At 49.1% G+C, this 23,764-nt stretch overlaps 1 protein-coding gene and 1 pseudogene across 1 annotated transcript; one reads left to right on the forward strand and one right to left on the reverse strand.

Moving 5' to 3' along the window:
* The first annotated feature begins 2,356 nt into the window (after nt 1–2,356).
* Nucleotides 2,357–3,313, forward strand: LOC138732547 (olfactory receptor 14A16-like). The gene has a single exon (XM_069879165.1). The coding sequence runs from the start codon at nt 2,357–2,359 to the stop codon at nt 3,311–3,313; it is 957 nt and encodes a 318-aa protein (XP_069735266.1).
* Nucleotides 3,314–10,638: 7,325 nt separating this feature from the next.
* On the reverse strand, nt 10,639–11,633 carry LOC138732501 (olfactory receptor 14A16-like; annotated as a pseudogene).
* Nucleotides 11,634–23,764: the final 12,131 nt, after the last annotated feature.

Here is a 23,764-nt window from a genome sequence, read left to right on the forward strand (position 1 = left end):
GCTGAGAGCAGAGACATGGCTGGGACAAAAGAGAGATAAGTGACTTTCCAGCCACAGGTCTTAAGACCAAAGATGAAATGCCTGAATTCACTCAATGGAAAAGGTCCTCCCAGCTTGGAGAAATGAGATCATTCCCTGTAACCTTCCTGCTGTCCTGTGTAATGATGGGAAAAAAGTATCAATTCTCAAGCAGAAGGAGCAGTGACACTGTAGAAAAGAAGTTTCTGTTCCCATCAGGGATGGCTTCAGCTTGTTTCTCAGCAGGGTCCCCTGGAGCCCCAGGGACACCCCAAGGGAGCCCAGAGTAGGCAGAGAAAGCGCTGCCTTGGGCTGCTCCTCTGCTGCTGAGGTGGGCTGGCCTCCTGGCAGGGAGGCAGTTCATAATGAGACAATAGCTCATAAAAGAGCCAGGTCTGTCCAGGAGCAGCTCCTCTGCAAAGCCCAGCAGGGCTGATGGCACTGCCTGCAGGCATCGAGGGGAGAGGACAGAGCAGAGAGAGGGGAAAGGCAGGGTCAGTTGGGAGGAGAGAGGAGGCTTCATTTGGATAAAGATCTTCACATCCCTTCCCCAGGTGAGTCTCTGGGTGCAGGACAATGCAGGTGCTGTTCCTGGAGGGATCTCCTAAAGCCAGCACAGCCACAGCTTGTGGGATCTCTCAGGAGAGCTGTTGTCATTTTATCTTCTGAGAGAAAAACACATTCATGCTCAGCCTGCCTGGGAGCTCCTCATGGTGGGACAGGGAGAAACTGTGGGTAGAAAAAGCACCTTCTGGCAGGAGAGGTTCTTTCTGCTTTCAAGAGGGTGCAGTGTGAGTCAGGGCTGCTCACAGCTCCAAATGACACCAGGACATTTCTAAGAGAATATTTCACAGGGGAGGTCAGTGCAGGGTTTACACTTTATATAAGAAACTCACCTGAGTCAGACTTTTCAGTTTCCTACTCTTGTGGATTTTTGTAGGATAAATGCAGCAAGAGGGTCTCATGCTTGAGCAAATCATTGAGACTCCTGGGGTGTATCCTTGAGTGGTCAGTAGATCTGACAGGAGCCTCCTAAACTGTCTCCAGCTGCTCCTCTGCCCATGGACAGCACCAGCATTACCTCTGCTGGACCCATCAGGCTTAGTCTCTCCTGTCTTTTTCTGCTTATAAACAAGAGCCTGTGTCCAGCTTTACTTGGCAACGAGGCAGGTTTTTGTAGGGCCAGGGGGATGCAGAGAGGGTCAGATGGGGTCTGTGAGCACTGACAGGGAGAAGAGATGGGACAAGGAAACACCTCCCAGAAGGAAAATCTCCAGGCTGAAGGAAGAGTTTCATTGAATTAGAAGAAATTTAAACCAGAGATGGTGGAGGGAGAATTCCAAAAGCTCTATGTGATCCCCTGCAGTGCTAACCCTTCCTCTGAGCAAGCCCCCTTGCCTCCTCTCCCACCCAGCAAAGCCTCTGCCCTCAGGGCTCTGGGCTCCAAGGCTGAGCCGCCTCCTCTGCAGCCACAGCTCCAGTGCCCTCTCCAGAGCCCAGGGGCTGAGAGCAACTGCCCGGCAAGGTTGGTGTCTGGGAGGGGGCGAGCACAGCTGGGGAAGGGGAACGTTTTCTGCGTGCCCGGCTGCCTCTGCCCTGGCCTCTTACAGCCAAAATCTCACTTTGTTTTTCCTCGTTTCTCCCCTTAACTCCCTTTTGCTGTTGCTCTCTTTTTCTCACTGCCAGACTCTCTGGGGATGGGAGCTTCAGCAGCTGAGTCAGGCACTAATCTTCTCATTTCTCCCATGCAGGTGGATTCATGGGAATGCAGAGTCCAAGCTTGCATGTCACCTGTGGGTCTGCGGGCAGTGCAGTCTATGTCATTCCCCAGGGAATAAGCTGACTGTCCGTTACTGTGAGATATCATCATTAGGATGCTAAAATTCCTCCTGGATGTGTCCTTCCTAGCTCTGAGCTTCCTACCAGGATGCCTGTCCTGTAACATCTTGGTTTTAGCTGTAAGCCACACAGAGAAGCGCAGAGATGCAATGAGAGAGAAAATGTTGTTTTGTTTCTCAAATGAGCCGTGTGTGTCCTGGGCTGAAAGTGGGGGCTGAGACCTTCGGAAAGGGTTAGATATTAGGTGGTGTGAGATGGATCCCTCTTCAGAGCTGACTACTTGCAGCTAGCGGGCGGAGGACCTGGTTCTCCGGCACATTCAGCTGGCACATCGAAAGGTTCCAGACACAGATCTAAAGGAAGGGCTGAGAGAAATGGAAAAACAGTAGCAAGGGTAAAGTGTGAGAAATGGCTTTGATTTTACTCAATAAAGTCTCCTGTAAGTTCTTACTGTATGTTTTTATTCTTTTGTTCTGTGCTTCACTTGCAGAGGCAGCAGATGTCCAACAGCAGCTCCATCACCCAGTTCCTCCTCCTGGCATTCGCAGACACACGGGAGCTGCAGCTCCTGCACTTCTGGCTCTTCCTGGGCATCTACCTGGCTGCCCTCCTGGGCAACGGCCTCATCATCATCACCATCACCTGTGACCACCACCTCCACACCCCCATGTACTTCTTCCTCTTCAATCTCTCCCTCCTCGACCTGGGATCCATCTCTACCACTCTCCCTAAATCCATGGCCGATACCCTCTGGGACACCAGAGCCATCTCCTCCTCAGGATGTGTTTCTCAAGTCTTTCTATTTGCCTTTTTCATTTCAGCAGAGTATTTTCTCCTCACCATCATGTCCTATGATCGCTATGCTGCCATCTGCAAACCCCTGCACTACGGGACCCTCCTGGGCACCAGAGCTTGTGTCCACATGGCAGCAGCTGCCTGGGGCACTGGGTTTCTCATTGCTCTGCTGTACACAGCCAGTACATTTTCCCTGCCCCTCTGCCAGGGCAATGCTGTGGATCAGTTCTTCTGTGAAATCCCACAGATCCTAAAGCTCTCCTGCTCACATTCTTACCTCAGGGAAGCTGGGATTATTGTGTTTGGTGTCTGTTTAACTTTTGGGTGTTTTGTTTTCATTGTGATATCTTATGTGCAGATCTTCAGGGCTGTGCTGAGGATCCCCTCTGAGCAGGGACGACACAAAGCCTTTTCCACGTGCCTCCCTCACCTGGCCGTGGTCTTCTTGTTTGTATGCACTGCAGGGTTTGCCTACTTGAAGCCTCCCTCCATCTCCTCTCCAACCCTGGACATTGTGGTGTCAGGTCTGTACTCAGTGGTGCCTCCAGCACTGAACCCCCTCATCTACAGCTTGAGGAACCAGCAGCTCAAGGATGCAGTGAGAAAACTGATGATGGGATGGTTCTCTGAGTCGATGAACTGCTTATCACCTTCTGCATAGCATTTATCGTGCAACTCATGGCAGGCCCAGACTGGCTTCTCTATTTGTTGTTGTATCTGGTTTCATAGTGGTGATAATCTTATCAACCTGGTTTTAGTTCACTGTCGTCTTCTCTTTTCTCACTGATTGGCCATGTAAATGAGGAGCTGCATTCTCTCTGTGTTTAAACAAAATAAAGGGGTACTCAACGACTCTTATTTCCTGATATCTTTCCTCCCAGGCCTTTCTGGAGCTGCAGCCAGAGTTTCTGAGGGCGTGGGTGGAGGGGAGAAGAGTCCCATCATGGCAGCACTGCCTGGCACCAGTGCTTGATCTCCCAGTGCTATTCTCTCTCCACTCCCACACTCTCCTCCTCACCGCTTGACTTGCTGTAAGGCCTGAGGGCTCTGAGCTTGGTCATAGCTGTACTGCATGGCAGTGATGTGCCCGCAGGCAGGGACAGGCAGTGGGCACTTGTGGGACACAACAGCCTTTTCATGAAGGAAGGGGATCTCCTCAGAGCACTGCGTGAAGGCTTAGGCCTTCTCCCCAATGATTCTCTTAAGAGAATTTCCAAGTAGTTGCCCCAAGATGAAAGCCCAGGTGTACAGTTAATCATTATGGCTCTGCAGGGTTGGGAATGGCTACTACAACCATGCTTCTTGTGAGAGTCCTGAAGGAGCAGCTGGGCAGGGTCTGGTCTGTGCCCATGTGCATTGGACACCCTGGGGAATCTGCCTCAGGGAAATCGTCCTGGAGTCGCCCCTCACGACCATCATTGCCAGCACTGGTCTCTCACCCCAGCTTGCGTGAGGAGAGATGAACCCAGGTGAGACCAGACTTGAGACCAAGTGTTCCTTGGGTTCCATGAGGGCCTGTAGGAATCATATGTCCTTGAGGTCACTTCACATTAAGAGTAAAATCCCATGGAAATCACCTGGACGTAATGTTGGGACCTGCTTCCATGAACTGAGCTCCCTGTGTCCATTCCTCATGGCTTGGGGCATCTCAGAGAAATGCAGATCGGGGTGACACACTGCAGGGCTGAGGTGCCTCCCATCCTCTGGGAGTGACAACCAGGAGCCAGAGAGACACTGTGACTCCTGAAGTGCCTCTCTGTGTGAAAAAGAAAGACCTTGTCAGTGAACATCGTTAGGTGCATTAGAGGTGCACGAGGCCAGCTCAGACATGGACTCCTGAGAGAACCCTGGATTTGTATGTGACTCCAGGAAGAAATCCCACCAGCCCAGGGAGATCCATCTCAGCTGCCTTAGACAGGCCCAGTGCAAGTGTTCCTGTCTGCTGCGTCACCTAGGTCCACGACTCTGGATTTTGCTCTCAAAGGTGCTAGAGCAATCTTAGCAGTTCTGGGGTCCTTGGATAAGGCAGATGCCAAATCTGTCTTCTGGAAAAGTAGAAATGAGAATTTAGAGATTACAGGCAGATCAGGCAACCCTCAGTCCCAGGAAAGGTGTGGCACATGTCCTGAAGCCATTTCCAGGCCCTCAAATAACAAGAAATGAGTTTCTGAACCAAAATGAGAAGGGAAAGAAGGGCATGTTGTTTACATGGAATTCTGCAAGGCCTTGGACATGGTCTCCTGTGTGTCCTCATAGACAGAGTCTGGGCTGAAGAAGTGACCCTGGATGGGAAGTTGTCTGAAGGACCAAGCCCAAATGCCATCATTAGTACAAAGTCCTTCATGCAGCCAGTGACTTGTGGCATCCCCCAGTGACCAGCGCTTGGGCCAGCACTGTCAAATATCTTTATTACCATCCTGTACGATGTGATGGAGCACCGGTGACAGAGAATAATCTCAAATCTCCAAGCTGGACAATGTGTTCCATTGAGTGAATTCAGGCATTTCATCCTGGATCTTTAGACCTGGGACTGGAAAGACACTCAGCTCTCTTCTGTCCTTGACGTGTCTCAGCTCCAACCAAAGCTTTTGCACACATGGAGTCTTGGACACTTGGTCCCATGCTTCCTCCTGGCAGGGATGACCTTGCCTGGTGCCACAGCTGCAGGGCTTCAGCCCCATGGGCAGCAATTCCCTCAGCCAGGGGCAAAGGTGCGAGCAGCTGGAGCCGTTCCTGTGGGAGACACAGGAAAACATGGTCACAGAACACAAGAGAGATGGACTTCAAGGACAGCATATTCCAAGCTCACAAGGGTCCAGGCAAACTCACTGTCAACTTTAAAAGCCATTCAAGGGCCTCATGATGAGTGTTTGCTGCTTCAGGAACAGCTAAAGAAGAAATGAAGACCCTATGTAGGCACTGCTGGATTTAGGAAGAGGAGTTGTAGACAGACCTGAGATTCCCTGTGTCCTCTTTGTCTCTGTCTTCCCCAGCAAGGTCTCCCAGGCCTCTGTGACTCAGGGCAGGACTCTGCAGGAGATAACCAGGAGTGACTGGCAAACAAATCAGGGATCAATTGAGCAAACACAATACTTCCCTGTCTATCGGACAGGAGAGGGAGCATCGCAGGGAGCTGAGTGAGCAGGACAGTGTCACAATGAGGTCACTCTCCATCATTTTCTAAAGGTCGTGGAAGCTGAGGATACTCCCTGACTGCTGGCACCACTCCCACATTGCGTTCATTTTAACAAATGACCAATGGATGAACAGGAGAGCCAAAGGTAGTTGACCAGACAATTTCCACTCGAATTGTATTTCTGGATATCTGAAAGAGAATGGGACTGGATTTCCCTTGGGCAGATAGTGTCTCATCATCCGTCTATTACCAAACTCCTCTATGACCTGAATTATTTTTGACCCAACTCTTTTATGAGCCAACACTTTCATGACCTGACTCTTCTAAGACCTCTCTATGACCCAATCCTTCCTTTTCCTGACTAAACCCTCATACTTCTATGACTCAGCTCTTCCATGGCCCAAATATTTCATGACTCATCTATTACCCAAATCTTGTATGGCCTAAAACTTCTGTGACACAACGCCTCAAAGAACCTTTTATGACTGAATTATTCTATTACTCCTCTATGATCCGTCTCATCTATATCCTGACTCTTCTTTGACCCATCCCTTATATGACCTGACACTTCTGTGACCTTCTCTGACTCTTGTGTGATTTGACTTGCTATGACCCAAGTCTTCTATGCGTCTTTTGTGACACAAATCATCTATGCCCTGACGCTTCTATGACACGACTCTTCTAAATCCCAAACTCTCTATCACCCAACTGCTCTATGAACCAAACCTACAATTAACTGACCCTTCTGTGATCTGACTCCTGTATGACCCGATTCTTACATGAGCAACAAGCTGCATTTTAATGTCTTCTATGACCCAAAATTCTATGACCCTTCTGTGACCTAGTGCTTCTATGACCTGATACTTCAATGATACACACCTTCTACAACCCTACTCTTCTTATGAGCCTTCTATGAACCATCTCTTCTATGAACCAACTCTCCTACGACCCCACTCGTCCACGATTCTTCTATGATCCAACTCATCTAGACTCTAAGCTTCCTATAACTCAAGCCTTCTATAAGTCAAGTCTTCTATGATCCGTTTATGGTTTCCTATGACCTGACTCCTCTATGACCGGGATAATCTATGACCCAACCATTTTATGACCTGACACTTCTATGACCTGACTCATTGATGACCCTTCTGTGACCAAGCTCTTCTATTATCCAAATAAACTCTCATGTTTCTTTGACTCAGCTCTTCTAGTAAGGGAAAATTCTGTGACCTGAGATTTCTACGAACCTTCTATGACTGAACTCTTCTATTATTCCTCTAAGGCCTGACACATCTATAAGTCAACCCTTCTGTGAATTGTCTCTTACATAATCAGGCCCTTCCATGACTCAAGCCTTCTATGACACAACACTTCATTCCATGACCTGACTGTTGTCTGACTGTTCTATGATGGGACTTTCTATGCCCTGACTCTATGACTCTTCTGTGACCTGACACTTCTATGAACCTTCTGTGACCTGATTCTTTTATTATCTAATGGTTCTACGACTCTTCTATGACCCAACCGTTCTCTGAACCAACCCTTTTGTGACCTTTCTGTAATCAAACCCTCCTAAACCCCAAATACACTCACACTTCAATGACTCGACTCTTCCACGGCCCAAATATTCTATAAACCCTTTATGACCTTAATCATCTATGACCCAATTCTGATAGGAGACTTCAATGACTCAACTCTTCTGTAAACCTTCTGTGGCTGAACTCCTCTATCACTCCTCTATGATCCAACTCTTCTATCACCTGACTCTTCTCAAACAGTTTTCTGTTACAATTCTATGATCAAACCATTTTATGATACTACCCTTTTTGACCCAACTCTGCCACAACTCCATGGAGCTGTCTGAGAGCCTCAGAATCTCAGGCCTTGTTTTGGAATTATATGGATTAACTGCTCCCAGTTTTATTCAGAAATGTGATAATGTTCATGACACCAGTGTCGTTGTAGCCAAAGCCAGATCTGCCTGACACGGGCCTGGGGGTCAGGGCTTGGCATTTCTGATTCATCAGTCAAACACAGGCTTTTCTCAGCATCACAGCTCCCTGCACAGCGCCTTTGCCTTTCTGCAACCATGGCCTCCAGTTATCAGCTCTAACAAGTCCCTGGGGACACTTTGTCTCTAACAATACTCACTGAAACCAATTAATACTTCTCCATACTCTGAGTTCTGCTTTTGACTTCTTGAAAGCTTTGCTCCATCTCCTCTCAGAAGCTGAGGTCTCATTAAAACACAGGAAGACTTAACAAGCGCTTTCTCTGCCTGGAGATTTCTTCAGGTCTTCAAGCCTTACACAGCTCCTTGGAGTCATTTCCCAGTGTGGTTAAAGAGGAAGATTTCAAAGTGGACCTAGAAAAAATTGTTTTATTTTAAAGTTTATATTTCTAATCTTTTCTTTCTTGGTGACACCCTTCAGGTACTGGAAGGCCACTAGAAGTTATCCCTGATGCTTTCTCTTCTCCAGGCTGAGGAATTTTCAGAAGAAGAGTAAGTTTTCTTTTAAAAAATCTCTTTTGAAAGGGCATGGCCTTGGTGGAGGTCTCTTGTGAGTGAGGACAACCAAGCGCCCTGGTGCCTGGGTCCTTCTGCTCAGGGCATTCCTTGGCTAGCTAGGTCTCTGCCCATGATGCTCTACGGAAATGTTTTTTGACTTGTGGGCTGAGCCAAAAATACTTTAATAGGTGAAAGAACAAAGAAAATAACCACATAATCCAAACCTCCAAACCCCAAACCAATGCAAATGTCATCACTTGCCTCACCCCACCACTCTATCACCAACGATCACCGTGAACAATAAAAATCTCCACTTCTTTCTTGTCCTGGCATACTCATTATCACGGAGCATGGCGTCTATGTTATGGGATCTCCCTCTGCTCAGTCAGGGTCAGCTCTCCTGGCTGTTTCCCCCTGACAGCTTCTTGCTTACCCCCTGATACTCACTGGGAGGGAGCAAAGCGAACAACTCTTGATGCTGTGCAAAGGAGACAATTGCTGCCCTCACTCTTCTGGAGCCAGGACGATGCCAAAGGACCCAGTGAGTCTCACAGTTTGAAAAGAAAGTGGAGAAACTGGAGAGGCCCTGGAAGAGGTCTGGCAGGATGGAGTTAGGGGCCCCCAGCATGAGGGGTGAGGGCACACCTTGGCCTGCTGGGGAGGCTCGGGGCAACCTGCTATATGGGTCTCTACACCTTATGCTCATGGAAAAACTTAAGAAACAAGAGAGCTCAAGTAGTCTCTATTCCAGTGCCAGCTCCAAGCAGGGCCAGCTCTGAGGTCAGACTAGGCTGCTCAGTCCATGTCAATATCCGCAGAGAGAGTTTAGACATAAAAAATGCACCAAGGCCATGATAAGAAGGATTTTGTCATTTCATCGGCTCCATGGACACAGCTATTGGTTGGCCATGGCTCCTGTGACACCTGGGAACATCCACATTCTTGTGCAGAGGAGTGGGATCCTTCTGCCAGTCTCCTGGCCCATCTCCAGCCCATGAGGTGCTTTAGGCTGGAAGCAGAATTTAAACACAAGGACATGGGTACTGTCGTTTTAGTTGCTCAAAGAGGTAGAGGAATCTCAGAGGATCCAGGTTAAGAGCTCCATGAAAGGAAGAGAACAATTTTAAAAAAAACATTGACTTCATATCATGTCAGGAGATGGCTCTGCTCTCCCCTTTTTATCATCTGCACCCTGAAAGCACACCTACTTTTCCACCTCGCCTCTAAAACCTGATCACCTGATGGAAAGAAAGGAAGAAGAATGGTCCTAGGCCTCTGTGAATCTCCTCGGGTCTGGAATTCTGATGGCTATGATAGCGTTCCATTGTTCACCTCATAGAGAGCCAAGCTGGGCAGTGACTCTGCAAGTCTGACTCAACAAGGTCCATGGTCAGGCCTGGCTATGTCTGTGTCTGCACACCTACAGCTCAGATTAACCTGGTGTTAAAATTCAGTCCTGTGTTCATTGTCTTCTGGCTCATGGACAGAGGGGTGGGTGGAGGCCCAGGAAATGCTGGTCAGGGCCATGAAAGCACAGGAGATTCTTGTCAGGGCCATGACACTGCTCCATGGGTAGAGAGAAAGGAATGAACCACAGAGACCCCTGACCACAACACCATCACAGTGTGACCCCGTCACAGTGTCTCTGTTCTCCTGCTGCCACTCCCAGAGCTGGAGTTGGTCACCGTGCTCTGCACGCATCTGAGATGCTCCACACCATGAGGAATGGACACGGAGACCTTGGTCCAAGGAAGCACATCACAGAGCTGTACCCAGGCAGTATCCGGGGGACGTTGTTCTCAGGGTGAGGTGACCCTGAGGATCTCTCTGTCCCAGAGGCCCCAACAGCAACCCCATGGACATCATCCCTGCCACAGAGGTGCCCATTGCCTGTCCCTGCCTGTGATCACAGCACAGCCACAATGCCGAAGAGTGACCAAGCTCAGAGCACTCAGACCTTCCACCAGCACAAGGGCTCAGAAGATCATGGAGGTGCCAAGAGAGCAGCTCTAGACAGACCCAGTGCTGGTTCTCCCTGGCAGTACCATTGTGCTGGGTTTCTTTTCCCCACCACTTCTGGAGGTGACCTAGCAGCTCCACATAAAGTCCTGGAGGAAGGTTTATGGACAAACGAGTGACTGCAGGGGCCTTTCTTTTCTTTAAACAAGAACAGAGCACTGGTCCCCGATTGCACTGTCTCTGAGTCACACAAGACAAGAAGAGACTGACACATCAGTGGGAGGAACAATGTCATTTCTCTGTGGACAACTTTATTAAAACCGAGAAAAATAAATCCGAAATGAATCTAAATAAGCTACCAAAGAAAGATTGGTTCTGCAGTGCATTACACTGCAAGGGAAACAGAGATCAAGGTGGGCAGCTTATTGTTGATTGAAAAGAGTCAGACATAAGTTTCCAGACTGAATCCTTGAGCTGCTGGTTCCTCAAGCTGTAGATGAGAGGGTTCAGTGCTGGAGGAACCACTGAGTATAGAACTGCCAGCACCAGATCCAGGGATGGGGAGGAGGAAGACTGGGGCTTCAGGTATGCAAAAAAGCCAGTACTGATAAACAGGGAGACCACGGCCAGGTGAGGGAGACACGTGGAGAAGGCTTTGTGCCGACCCTGCTCAGAGGGGATCCTTAGCACAGCCCTGAAGATCTGCACATAGGATACCACAATGAAAACAAAACAACCATAAGCTAAAGCGGCACTAACGCCAAGATACCCAGCTTCCTCGAGGTGGGAGTGTGAGCAGGAGAGCTTGAGGATCTGTGGGATTTCACAGAAGAACTGTTCCACAGCATTGCCCTGGCAGAGGGGCAGCAAAAATGTGTTGGCCGTGTGCAGCAGAGCGTAGAGAAACCCAGCACCCCAGGCAGTTGCTGCCATGTGGACACAAGCTCTGGTGCCCAGGAGGGTCTCGTAGTGCAGGGGTTTGCAGATGGCAACATAGCGGTCATAGGACATAATGGTGAGGAAAGAATACTCTGCTGAAATGAAAAAGAGAAACATAAAGACCTGGGAAACACATCCTGAGTAGGAGATGGACGTGGTATCCCAGAGTGAATTTGCCATGGATTTAGGGACAGTGGTGGAGATGGATCCCAGGTCGAGGAGGGAGAGGTTTAAGAGGAAGAAGTACATGGGGGTGTGGAGGTGGTGGTCACAGGCAATGGTGGTGATGATGAGGCCGTTGCCCAGGAGGGCAGCCAGGTAGATGCCCAGGAAGAGCCAGAAGTGCAGGAGCTGCAGCTCCCGTGTGTCTGTGAATGCCAGGAGGAGGAACTGGGTGATGGAGCTGCTGTTGGGCATCTGCTGCCTGTAGGTGTGGGACTCTGTCACAAGGGTAAGAACAGTGACAATTTAGGGGAGACTTCTCTGAGAGAAAGGAGCAACAAAGGAGCCACCTGGCTCTAAGCAAAATCAGAGAAATTTCCCATTCCCCCCCCCGCTACTGTACACAGCCTGTCCCTCTTCTCACAGCCCTTCCTTCAGCTCCATGCCTGGAGCCCTACTTGGTGCTGGCTGAATGTGCTGGGCGGAACAGGGCCTCATCCCTCCAGCTTCGAGGAGTCAGCCCTGCTCTTCAGCAGAGAGTCATGGGGACAGAGGGGCCAGTGGACACTGCTGGGGTTCAGATTTTTCCTGGGAAACTGCTCCTGGTGCAGAAGGGCGTGTCAACATCTGCACTGCCAGGGAAAGGGAACTGACGGGGATGAAGGCAGGGTGACAGTTTTGTGGGTTTTGCAGATCTTTCTGCCACTCTGGGCAGTCTTCTTGGATGTCAGAAACTCTCAGCATTAGTGCTGCACTCAGGGACAACAGAGGAAATCCTGTGAGGTGAGAACATTGCCTGTTACTCAGTGCAGAGGAAAGAGAGCTGCTCTGTCCCTCACTCTTATTCCCAGCTCCCCTGGGCTTGAAACTTTCATGTTAACCTAAAAAGCCACCAGACACTGCTGAGAGAGGAAAACCTCACTGCTGAATGTTCAATGTTTCACCCTTTCCTAAGGTCTCATCCCCCACTTCCAGTGCAGGACACAAACAGCTCATTTCAAGAACAAATGCCATTTTCTCTCTTGTAGCATCTCTGCACTTTTCCAAGGGGCTTTCAGGTAACACAAAATGTGGCAGAAAAGGGAAGCTCACAGACTGGGAGGAAACCTCAAGGAGAAAACATTGTGTCCTAATGATGAAATATCACAGTAAGGGAGAGTCAGCTTATTCGCTAGGGAATGACACAGACTGCACTGCCCACACTCAACAAATGAGATGAAAGCTTGGACTCTGAATTCCCATGGACACACCTGCATGGGAGGAATCAAAAAATTAGTGCCTGACCTGGCAGCTGCAACTCCCATCCCCAGAGAGCCTGGCAGCAAGGACAAAAGAACAACAGCAAGGACAGAGACAAGAGGAGAAACATGGAGAAACAGAGTGAGGGTCTGGCTGTGAGAGGCCAGGGCAGAGGCAGCCGGGCACACAGACAGTGTTCCCCTTCCCCAGCTGTGCTCGCCCCCTCCCAGACACCAACATTGCCGGGCAGCTGCTCTCAGCCCCTGGGCTCTGGAGAGGGCACTGGAGCTGTGGCTGCAGAGGAGGCGGCTCAGCCTTGGAGCCCAGAGTCCTGAGGGCAGAGGTTTTGCTGGGTGGGAGAGGAGGCAAGGGGGCTTGCTCAGAGGAAGGGGCTGCACTGCAGGGGGTCACACAGAGTTTTCTGCATTTTCCCTCGCACAACATCTCCTTTTTAATTCCCTCTCAGTCTTTGATCCTCTACTTTCAGCCTGGAGATTTTCCTCCTGTGAAGCGTTTCCCTGTCACACGCCCCATCTGACCCTCTCTTCATGCCACTGGCTGCACACAATCTGCCTGTTTGCCCAGAAAAGCTGGGATCAGGTTCTTATTTATAAGCAGAAAAGGACAGGACAGAGTAAGCCTGATGGGTCAAACAGAGGTGATGCTGGTGCTGTCCATGGGCACAGCAGCAGCTGGAGATGCTTTAGGAGGCTCCTATCAGATGTATTGACCACTCAAGGATAATGCTCAGGAATCTCAATGATTTGTTCCAGCAGGGTAGACCCTTGTTCCATTTCTTTCCTCAAATTCCCCAAGAGCAGGAAACTGAAAAGGCAAACTCAGGAGAGCTCCTTATTTTTAATATAATCTCTGCCCTGATCTTCCCCTTGAAATGTCCTCTCAGAGATATCCTGGGGTTATTTTGAGCTGTGAGCAGCCCTGACTCACACAGCACCTTCTTGAAAGGAGAAAGACCCTCTCCTCCCAGGAGCTTGTTCTTTCACAGTTTCTCCCTGTCTCAGCTTGGAGAGATCTTCAGGTAGGCTAAGTACTGACCCTAGTTTTCTCTCCACTGGAGAAACTGCAAGAGCCCTCCTGACAGATCCCACAGGCTGTGACTGTGTCAGCTTTTAGAAATCCCTCCAGGAACCACACCTGCCCTGTCCTGCACCCAGAGACTCACCTTTAGAAAGGCTGTGAAGATTTTCTCCAAATGAAGCCTCCTCTCCCTTCCCACCCCACCCTGCCTTTCCCCTCTCTCTGCTCCCTCCTCTCCCCTCGCTGCCTGCAGGCAGTGCCCTCAGCCCTGCTGGGCTTTGCAGAGGAGCTGCTCCTGGCCAGATCTGGCTCTTTTCAGAACTGCCCTCTCGTCATCAGCTCCCACTGTCCCAGGAGCCCAGCCCAGCTCAGCAGCAGAGGAGCAGCCCGAGGCAGCACTTTCTCTGCTCCCTCTGGGCTCCCTCAAGGTGTCCCTGGGGCTCCAGGGGAACTTGCTGAGAAATAGGTTGAAACCATCCCTGATGTTCCCTCCCTCATCTGGGAAGAGACACTTCTGTCCTGCATTGTCATTGCTCCTTGTCATGAGAATCCCTTTTTTTGCCCCATCTTTGAACAGGACCCCAGGAAGGTTACGGGGAATGTTTTCATTTCTCCATGCCCTTCCATAGAGAGAATTTAGGCTTTTCTTCCCTAGTCTTTAGACCTGGGGCTGGAAAGATACTCAGCTCTCTTCTGCCCCAGCCGTGTCTCTGCTTTATATAAAGCCTTTTCACACACGGGGTCTTGGATGCTTGGTTTCCTGATGAAAAGGGATGAGCTTGCCTTGTGCCACACCTGCAGAGCTTCAGCCCCAATGGGCAGCAATGCCCTCAGCAGGAGGAGCTGGAGCCATTGCTCTTGGAGACAGAGCTGGGACATGGTCATGGAGCTCAAGACAGATGTTCTTCACAGACAGCATCCTCCAAGCTCAGAGAGGGTCCAGACTGTGAATCAGTCTGAACTTGAAATGCCTTTCAGTGGCCCCATGATGAGTATTTGCTGCTTCAGGAATAGTTCAACAAGAAACAATATTTTATGTTCTTTTCAGAAATGGTCAGTGGATTAACAGAGGATCTAAAGGCTGAGCTCCAGACCTTCTCCCCTCAGATTCCATTTCTGGATGTCTGAAAGAGAAGGGATCTGCATTGCCCTTGGGTAGATTGTGTCTCACTATCCTTCTATGGTGCAGCCCTTTTATGATCCCACACCTGTATGACCTGATACTTGTCTGACCTGACTCATCTATGACCAGACACTTATACAAACCGTGTCTTCTATGAACCAGCCTTTCTGTGACCTGAGCCACTAATGACCTCACTCTGCTAATGACTCTTCTTTGAGCTGATGCTTATATGACCCTTCTATGACTCTTTTATGTCTCGAGTCCTCTATGTCGCGACTCTCCTGTGTCCCTTTCATGACCTTGCACTTCTGTGACCCATCACTTCTATGACCCTACCTTTCTGCGATCCATCTCCTCTAGGAGCCTTCTATAAACCAGCACTTCTATAACACGTGTCTTCTATGACTCAGGCATTCTATGGTGAAACTCTTCTCTGACTCTATGGCTTTCTATAACCTAACTCCTCTATGACTCTTCTATGACTCGACTCTTCTTTGACTCAACTCCTCTACGATGTGAAGAATTTATGAGCCCACTCTTCTATGACTCAACATTTCTATGACTTGAATCCTTTATGACCTTTCAATGACCGGATCCTTCCTTTTCCTAGCTAAATTCTCATGCTTCTATTACTTGATTCTTCCATGACCCAAATATATTATGGCCCTTCTATGACTGACCCAAAACTTTCATGGCCTTAGAGTCCTATGACCTGACAGCTCTATGAATGTTTTATGACTGAATTCTTCTGTTATTCCTCTATGATATGGATCATCTAGAACCCAACTCTTCTTTGACCCATCTCTTATATGATCAGACCCTTCCATGACTCAAGCTGTCTATGACCTTCTATGACTTGACTATTCTGTCACTTTTCTATGATGTGACTTCCTATGACCCAAGTCTTCTATGACTCTTCTGTGACACAAATTGTCTATGCCCTGACGCACTTACGACCTGACTCTTCCAAAGTGTGACCCTTTTATCATGCACCCGTTCTATGAACCAACCCTACTGTTAACTGGCCCTTCTATGATGTCCTTCCTGTATGATCTGATTCACATATGAGCCATCAGCTGCCTCTTTTAAGTGCTTGACTCTTCTATGACCCAGCAATTCCATGACCCTTCTATGACCTACTGTTTCTATGCCCTGACATTTCAATGGCACACTCTTCCTGCAACCCTACTCTTCAATGAGCCTTCTATGATCCATCTCTTCTATAAACCATCTCTTCTACCACTCCACTATTCTATGACCTGGCTGATCTAAAACCCAAGACTTCTATGACCCAATTCTTCTATGATCCTACTACGACTTTCTATGATCCGACTCCTCTATGGCCTGAATAACCTATGACCTAACCATTTTATGACCTGACACTTCTGTGACCTGACTCTTCAATGTCCCTTCTATGACCTGACACTTCTATTGCCCAAATAAACCCTCATGTTTTTATGACTCAACACCTCTATTATCAGAAAATTCTGTAGCCTGAGAATTCTGTCACCCAGCCTTCTATGAAACTTTTATGACTGAAATCTTCTATTATTCCTTTATGACCTGGCTCGTCTATAACACATCTCTTCTGTGACTCAGTTCTTATATGACCAGGCCCTTCCATGACTCGAGCCTTCTATGACACAACACTGCATTCTATGCCCTGGCTGTTGTCTGACTGCTCTATGATGCTTCTTTCCATGACCTGACTCTTCCATGAACCTTCTGTGACCAGATTCTTCCATGACCTGACTGTTCTATGACACTTTTGTGACACAAACCTTCTCTGAACCAACCCTTTTCTGACCCTTCTGTGTCTAAACCCTTCTAAAATTCAAATAAACCCACAGTTCTATGACTTGATTCTTCCATGGCCTGAATTATCTGTGACCCTTTTATGAACTTACTCATCTATGACCCAATTCTGCTCTGAGAATTCTATCACCCAACACTTCTATAAACCTTCTATGACTGCACTCCTCTGTTACTCCTCGATAACTAAACCCTTCTATCACCTGACTCTTCTCACACCCAAGTTTTCTGTCACAGTTCTAAGACCCTACCATTTTTTTGACCCAAGCCTCCTATAATTCCATGGAGCTGCGCGAGAGACTTGGCATCTCATGTAACTCTACAGGCCTGGGTTTTTTTTTAATTACGTGGAATAACTGCTCCAAATTTGATTTGGATATGTGAGAATGTTCATGACACCAGTGTCATTGTAACCAAAGCCAGACCTTCCTGCCCAGGGTCCAGGGGAAAGGGCTTGGCCTTTCTGCTTCATCAAGAACACCCAGGCTTTTCTCAGCAACACAGGTGCCTGCACAGCGCCTTTCCCTACCTACAATCATGGCCTTCAACTATCTGCCCTAACGAGTCCCTGGGGAGGCTTTGTCAGGGATGATCCTCACTGAGACCCATTAATACTTCAAGTTACTCTGAGTTCTACTTTTGACTTCTTGAGAGGTTTCTTCAGTCTCCTCTCAGTGAGCGAGGTTCAAGGACTCATCAGCAATTTCACTGTGGGTCTCATTAAAATACAGAAAGCCTTAACAAGCTCTTTCTCTTCCTATTGTTTTCTTCAGGACTTCAGGCCTTGCACAGCTCCTTGGAGTCATTTCCCATTGTGGTTTAAGAGGAAGATGTCAAAGTCCACCTAAGAAAAATATGGTTTAGTTTAAAGATTATATTTCAAGACTTTTCAGCATCAGAGAATGGTCTGGGTTGGAAGGGACCTTAAAGCCCATCCAGTTCCACCTCCTTGCCATGGGCAGGGATACCTGCCACTGGACCAGGCTGCCCAAGGCTCCATCCAACTGGATTTTAATAACTCCAGGGAGGGGGCAGCCACGGCTTCTCTGGGCAACCTGGGCCACCGCCTCACCACCTTCTTTGTGAACAATTCTTCCTATTGTCTAATCTAACTCTTCCCTAAACTATAAAGCCACCCCCTGTCATCCTGTTGTTCCATGCCCTTGGAAAAAGTCCCTTGCCATCTTTCTTTGTGACCCGCTTCAGGTGTTCAAAGGACAGTTCAGGAGGAAGGGAGCTGAGGTGATCTCTAGCTCAATGCCCAGATCCAAGCAGGGCCAGCTCTGAGGTCAGACAAGGCTGCTAAGTAAATGCCAGCATCCACAGAGAGAGTTCACACAGGAATCAGACATCTAAGCCCCATCACAGAAACTTAGAGAGGGCACTTACCCAGCTGCATGGAGACAACTATCGGTCTATGAGAGTCGCCTGTGAGTCGACTATGCTCAGTATGGCTGAATGCGGCTGCTTCTTAGTCCCTTCCCCTGGCAGCACTTTCACTGCAAACCATCATAGAAGGGCTGGGTCGTAGGAGGGCCATGTCACATAAGAGCGAATTCCTAAGTCATAGACAGGCAGGGTCAGAGAACAGCAGATTGTGAGGCCATAGAAGAGGTCATAAAAGGAAGAATTGTTGTCATAGAATGTCTGCATCATTGAAGGCCCGATTGTTGAGTCACAGAAGCACCAGGTCATAGAAAGGTGAATTGTTAAATGAGATAAGGTCTGGGTAATAGAAAGGCCAATTATTAAGTCATAGAAGGTCTGAGGCATAGAAGGAAAAACTACTAGGTCATAGAAGTCTGGGTCTTAGAAAAGCCAGTTGGTAAGTCACAGAAGGGCAGGGTCACAGAACAGCAGGTTATTAGCTCATAGAAGGGCAGGGTCATAAAAGGGTGAACTGTTAAGTCATAGAAGGTGTGGGTAATAGAAGGATAAATTCTTTAGTCATATAAGGACTGTGTTAAAGAGGGGTGAAAATTTAAATCATAAAACGGCAATTATAAAGTCAGAGAAGGGAAATGGTTAAGCCATAGAGCATCTGGGACACGTAAGGGCAAATTATTAAGCTCTAGAAGTGTCGGGGCATAAAAGTTTTAATTGTAAAGTCATAGAAGGTCTGGGTCATAGAAGGGGGGATTCTGGAGTCATCGAAGGGGTGGATTGTAGAAGGGTGAATTGTTAAGTCATAGAAGGGCCGGGCCAAAGATGAGTGATATCTCAAGTCATAGGATGGTAGGGTAATAAAGGGGGAGTTGTTTATTCATTGAAGGGCCAGGTATAGAAGAGTGAATTTTTAAGTCACAGAACAGCCAGGTCATAGAAAGGCTAATTATTATGTCATGGAAAGTCAGGGTGACAGAAGGGGCAACTGTTAGCTCTTAGACTGGCCTGGTCACAGAAGAGCAAATTGTTAAGTCATAGAAGGGTTGGTTCATAGAAGAGCGTATTGTTAATTCATATAAAGTCCATGTCATAGAAGGGTGAATTCTTAAGTCATGGAAGTTCCAGGTCATAGAAGGGCGAATTACTAAGTCTTAGAGTTCTGGGTAATAGAAAAGCCAATTCTTAAGTAATGGAACGGATGAGTCACAGAACAGCGAATTGGCAAGTCATAGACGGGCAGGGTCACAGGACAACAAACTGTTAGGTCATTGAAGGGCTGAGTCATAAAAGGAAGAACTGTTAAGTCATAGAAGGCTGGGTCATAGAAGAGTGTATTATTAATTCATATAAGGTCGATGTCATAGAAGGGCCAATTCTTAGGTCACTGAAGGGCCAGATCATAGAAGGGTAAATTAGATATTCAAAAGTCTATGGGGCTGGATGGGATTCGCCAGAGGGTATTGTCGGAGCTGGTGGAGATCAAGCCTCTTTCCAGCATCTACCAGCAGTTCTGGCTGACTAGAGAAGTTCCATTGGACTGGAGGGTGACAAATGTTACACTCATTTACAAGAAGGACTAGAGAAAGAATCCAGGAAATTCCAGGCCTGTGAGTCTGACCTCAGTGCCAGGGAAGGTCATGGAGCAGGTCATCTTGAGTGCCATCTCACGGCACACAGAGGAAAACCAGGTGATCAGGATCAGTCAGCATGGGTTTATTGAAGGCAGGTCCCGCCAAACCATCCTGATCACCTTCTAAGGCAAGGTGATCCACTTGATGGATGAGGGAAAGGCTGTGGATGTGGTTTCCTGGACTTCAGTAAAGCCTTTGACACTGTCTCTCTCAGTGTTCTCCTTGAGAACCAGGCTACCATTGGCTTGGACAGGTGCACCCTCTGCTGCGTGAAAAACTGCCTCAATGGCCGAGCCCAAAAAGTGGTAGGAAATGGAGTTAAATCCAACTGGAGGCAGGTCACAAGTGGTGTCCCAAGGGCTCAGTGCTGGGCCCAGTTCTGTTCAATATCTTTATCAACAACTTGGATGAGGGGATCAAATGTACCCTCAGCGAGTTTACAGATGACACTAGACTCGAAGTAAGTGTCGATCTGTTGGAGGGTAGGGAGGCTCTGCAGTGGGATCTGGACAGGCTGGATCGATGGGTTGAGGCCAATGGGATGAGGTTTAAAAAGGCCACGTGTAGAGTCCTTGGGACACAGAAACCTCGTGCAGCACTCCAGGCTTCAGGAAGAACGTCTTGAAAGCTCCCTGGCAGAGAAAGACTTGGGGGTGTTGGTCGGCAGCCGACAGAACATGAGTCAACAGTGTGCTCAGGTGGCCAAGAAGGCTAACAGCATCTTGGGTTGTATCAGAAATAGTGTGGCCAGAAAGACTCGGGGAGTGATTCTCCCCCTGTACTCAGCAATGATTCATGACAAATATTGTCTTTGGTTTGGGGCCCCTCACTACAAGAAAAACATTGAGGTCTGGGAGAGCATCAAGAGGAGAGTGAGGAAACGGGGGAAGGGACTGGAGAAGAAATCTTATGAGGAGTGTCTGAGAGACCTGTGGTTGTTTAGCCTGGAGAAGAGGAGGCTGAGGGGAGACCCCATCACTGTCTACAACTGCCTGAAGGGAAGTTGTAAAGAGGTGGGTGCTGGTCTCTTCTCTCAAGTGAGAGGTGATAGGACAAGAGGGAATGGCCTTAAGCTGCATCAAGGGTAGTTTAGATTGGACATTAGGAAAAAATCCTTCATAGGAAGGGTTCTCAGGCATTGGCAGAGTCTGGCCAGGGACATGGTGGAGTCATTATCCATGGAGGTCTTTAAAAGGCAGGTAGATGAGATGCTTGGGGACACGATTTAGTTAGTAGAGAGGTATGATTGGAGCTGAGTTCTCTAACATCTTTTCAAACCTAATGATTCTATGATTCTATGATTCAATCACATCATTCCCCATCCTCTATTGAAACCGCAGGTTGCCCCGGCCCAGGTGTAGGACTTCGCACTTGGCCTTGTTGAACCTCATGAAGTTTGCTGGGGCCCACCACTCTCCAAAAGGGATCCAGTGCCCCCTCAACCCCCAACATGGGACCCAGGACCCATCAAATCTCCCCAAATGGGACCCAGGACCCCCCAAATCCCCCTGAAGGGATCCAGGACTCCCCCAATCTGCCCTAAAGGGACCCAGGATGCTCCAAAACCCAAGCTGGGACTCCCTCAAACGCCTCAAGAAAGAACACAGGACCCCCTCAAAATGGGACCCAGGACTCCTGCAAGCCCCCAAAACAGATCCAAGACTCCCCCAAACCCCACAAAAGAGACCCAGGTCCCGCCCATACCCCTCAAAAAAGACCCAAGACCCCTCAACTCTCACCCCCAAAAGGGATCAAGGACTCCCTCAAACCCCCAAATGGGGCACAGGACCCCCCACCCCCCTCAAAATAGACCCAGGACCCACTAAAACACCTCCAAAAGGGACTCAGGATCCCCCACCAAACCCCTTCCAACAGGAACCAGGCCCCCCTCAAAAGCCCAAAAGGGACCCACGACACCCAAAAGGGATCCAGGACCACCCCAACCCCCTCAAAATTTACACAAAGCCCTCCACAAGGGACCCAGGACCCCACCAAAACACTCCCAGATGGGACCCAAGACCCTGCCCAAACCTCCGAAAGGGACAGAGGACCCACAACCCCTCCCTGAAAAGGTACCTGGGACCTTCCCCAAACCCCAGTGGGACCCTCAACCCCCCAATCCCCCCCAAAAAGGTACCCAGGACCCCTGCCAAACCCCCAGAAAGGGATCCAAGACCCCCTCAACCCCCCCCCCAAAAGGGACCCAGGAGCCCCCAGAGGGTATCAGAACACACCAAAGCCCCCCAAATTTGATTCAGGACCCCATCAACCCCCCTGAAAAGGGACCCAAGACCCTCCCTAAACCCACAAAAGGGACCCAGGACCCCCCCCAAACACCCCAGAAGACACCTACCCCACCCCCCCCAGGGACCCAGGACCCCCAAACCCCCCAAAAGAGATCCAATAAGCCCCAGCCCACCAAATGGGACCAAGGACCCCCAAAACCCACCCCTCAAAAGGGCCCCAGGAGCCCCCAAACCCCCCTGAACTGAATTCAAGACCCACCCAATCCCTCCTCCCCACCCAAATGTGAACCAGGACCCCCGCAACCTCCCTGAAATGTAGCCAGGACTTCCCCCAAAGCCCCTCAAAAGGGAGACAGGACTCCCCAAAATCCCCCGAAATGGGATCCAGGACCACCCCCTACAAACCCCCAAAAGGGACTCAGGACCCCCTCTAACCCAGGACCCCCCCACCATAGACCCCGAAAAGGGACCCAGGAGTCCCCCGACCACTCCAAAAGGGACCCAGGACTCCCACAATCCCAAAAAAGGGATCCAGAACCCTCCCAAAATAATTCAGGACTCCCCCAACCCCCCAAAAATTGACAAATTGAGAAAAGTGACACAGGACACTCCCAAGCCCCCGGAAGGGACCATGGACACCCACCCACAAACCCCAAAAGGGATTTGAGACCCCCTGAATCCCTTCAAAAGAGACCCACAACCCCCCAAAAGGGATTCAGGACCCCCTCAACCCCTAAGATGGGATCCAGGACCCGCTCAACCCCCGAAAAGGGATACAGGATGTCTCCAAACCCCTCCTAAAGGGATCCAGGACTCCCCCAATCTGCCCTAAAGGGACCCTGGACCCCGCCAAACCCGAAACAGGACTCCACCAAATCCCCCAAAATAGGTCCATAACCCCCCAAACCCCCAAAAGGGACCCAGGAGCCCCTCAACCCTTCCCCCAACAAAGGCATCCAGGACACCCAAAATACCCAAATGGAACCCATAACCCCACAACTCCCCCCCAAAAGGGACCAAAGATCCCCACCCAACGCCCAGAAAAAAATCCAGGACTCCCTCCTGTTCCCAAATGTTTTCAGGACCCCCCCTCAAAACCACTCCCCCCCAAAAAAAAAAAGATGAAGGAGCTCCAGAGGACACAGAACCCCAACAAATTCCCTAAATTGGATTTAGGACACCCCCAACACCTTGAATATAGGACCAAAACCCCTCCCTATACCCCCAAAAAAGAGACCCATGATCTCCCCCACAAACACACCAAAAGAGTCCATTACCCAGGACCCACCCCAAAAAAGGACCAAGAATCTTCTCTAAAACCTCCCAAAAGGGACCCAGGACCCCCCTAAACCCACCCAAAGGGTGGAAAGAGAGAAAGTTGAGGGACGAGAGAAGGATGTTGTGGGGGACTGTGTCAAATGCTTTACAGAAGTCCAGGTAGATCATGTCCATAGGTTTAAATCAGTGCAATAATCACGTTGTTGAACACCCAAATGTGATGCAAACCATTGGCAATGGTGACATGATGCAAACCATAGGCAGTCTGACCAATCTCAGAGCACTCAGGCTTTGCAGCAGGGCAAGGGGTGTTTGGGAGTGGAGAGAGAAGAGCTCTGAGAGATGAAACGCTGGTGCCTGGCAGTGCTGCCGTGCCGGGACTCTTTTCCCCTCCACCCATGCCCACAGGAACTGTCTCTGCAGCTCCAAAAACGCCTTGGAGGAAAGATAGCAGGACACAAAAGTCATTGAATATCCCTTTATCATGTTTAAATACACGGAGAGTACAGCTCCTCATTTCCACAGTCAATCAGTAAGACAAGAGAAGAAGAAAGTGAATTAAAAACAGGATGACAAGATGATCGCAACTGAAAAACCAGCAACACCAACAAAAAATACAGAAGCGAGTCTTGGCTTCCGTGAGTTTCATGATAACTA

The sequence above is a fragment of the Phaenicophaeus curvirostris genome, chromosome 33 (genome assembly GCF_032191515.1).
Source record: "Phaenicophaeus curvirostris isolate KB17595 chromosome 33, BPBGC_Pcur_1.0, whole genome shotgun sequence".
Lineage (NCBI taxonomy): Eukaryota > Metazoa > Chordata > Aves > Cuculiformes > Cuculidae > Phaenicophaeus > Phaenicophaeus curvirostris.

Bases quoted from the DNA above. Each gene is read 5' to 3' on its own strand.
- LOC138732547 (XM_069879165.1), top strand. From the start codon at position 2,357: ATGTCCAACAGCAGCTCCATCACCCAGTTCCTCCTCCTGGCATTCGCA.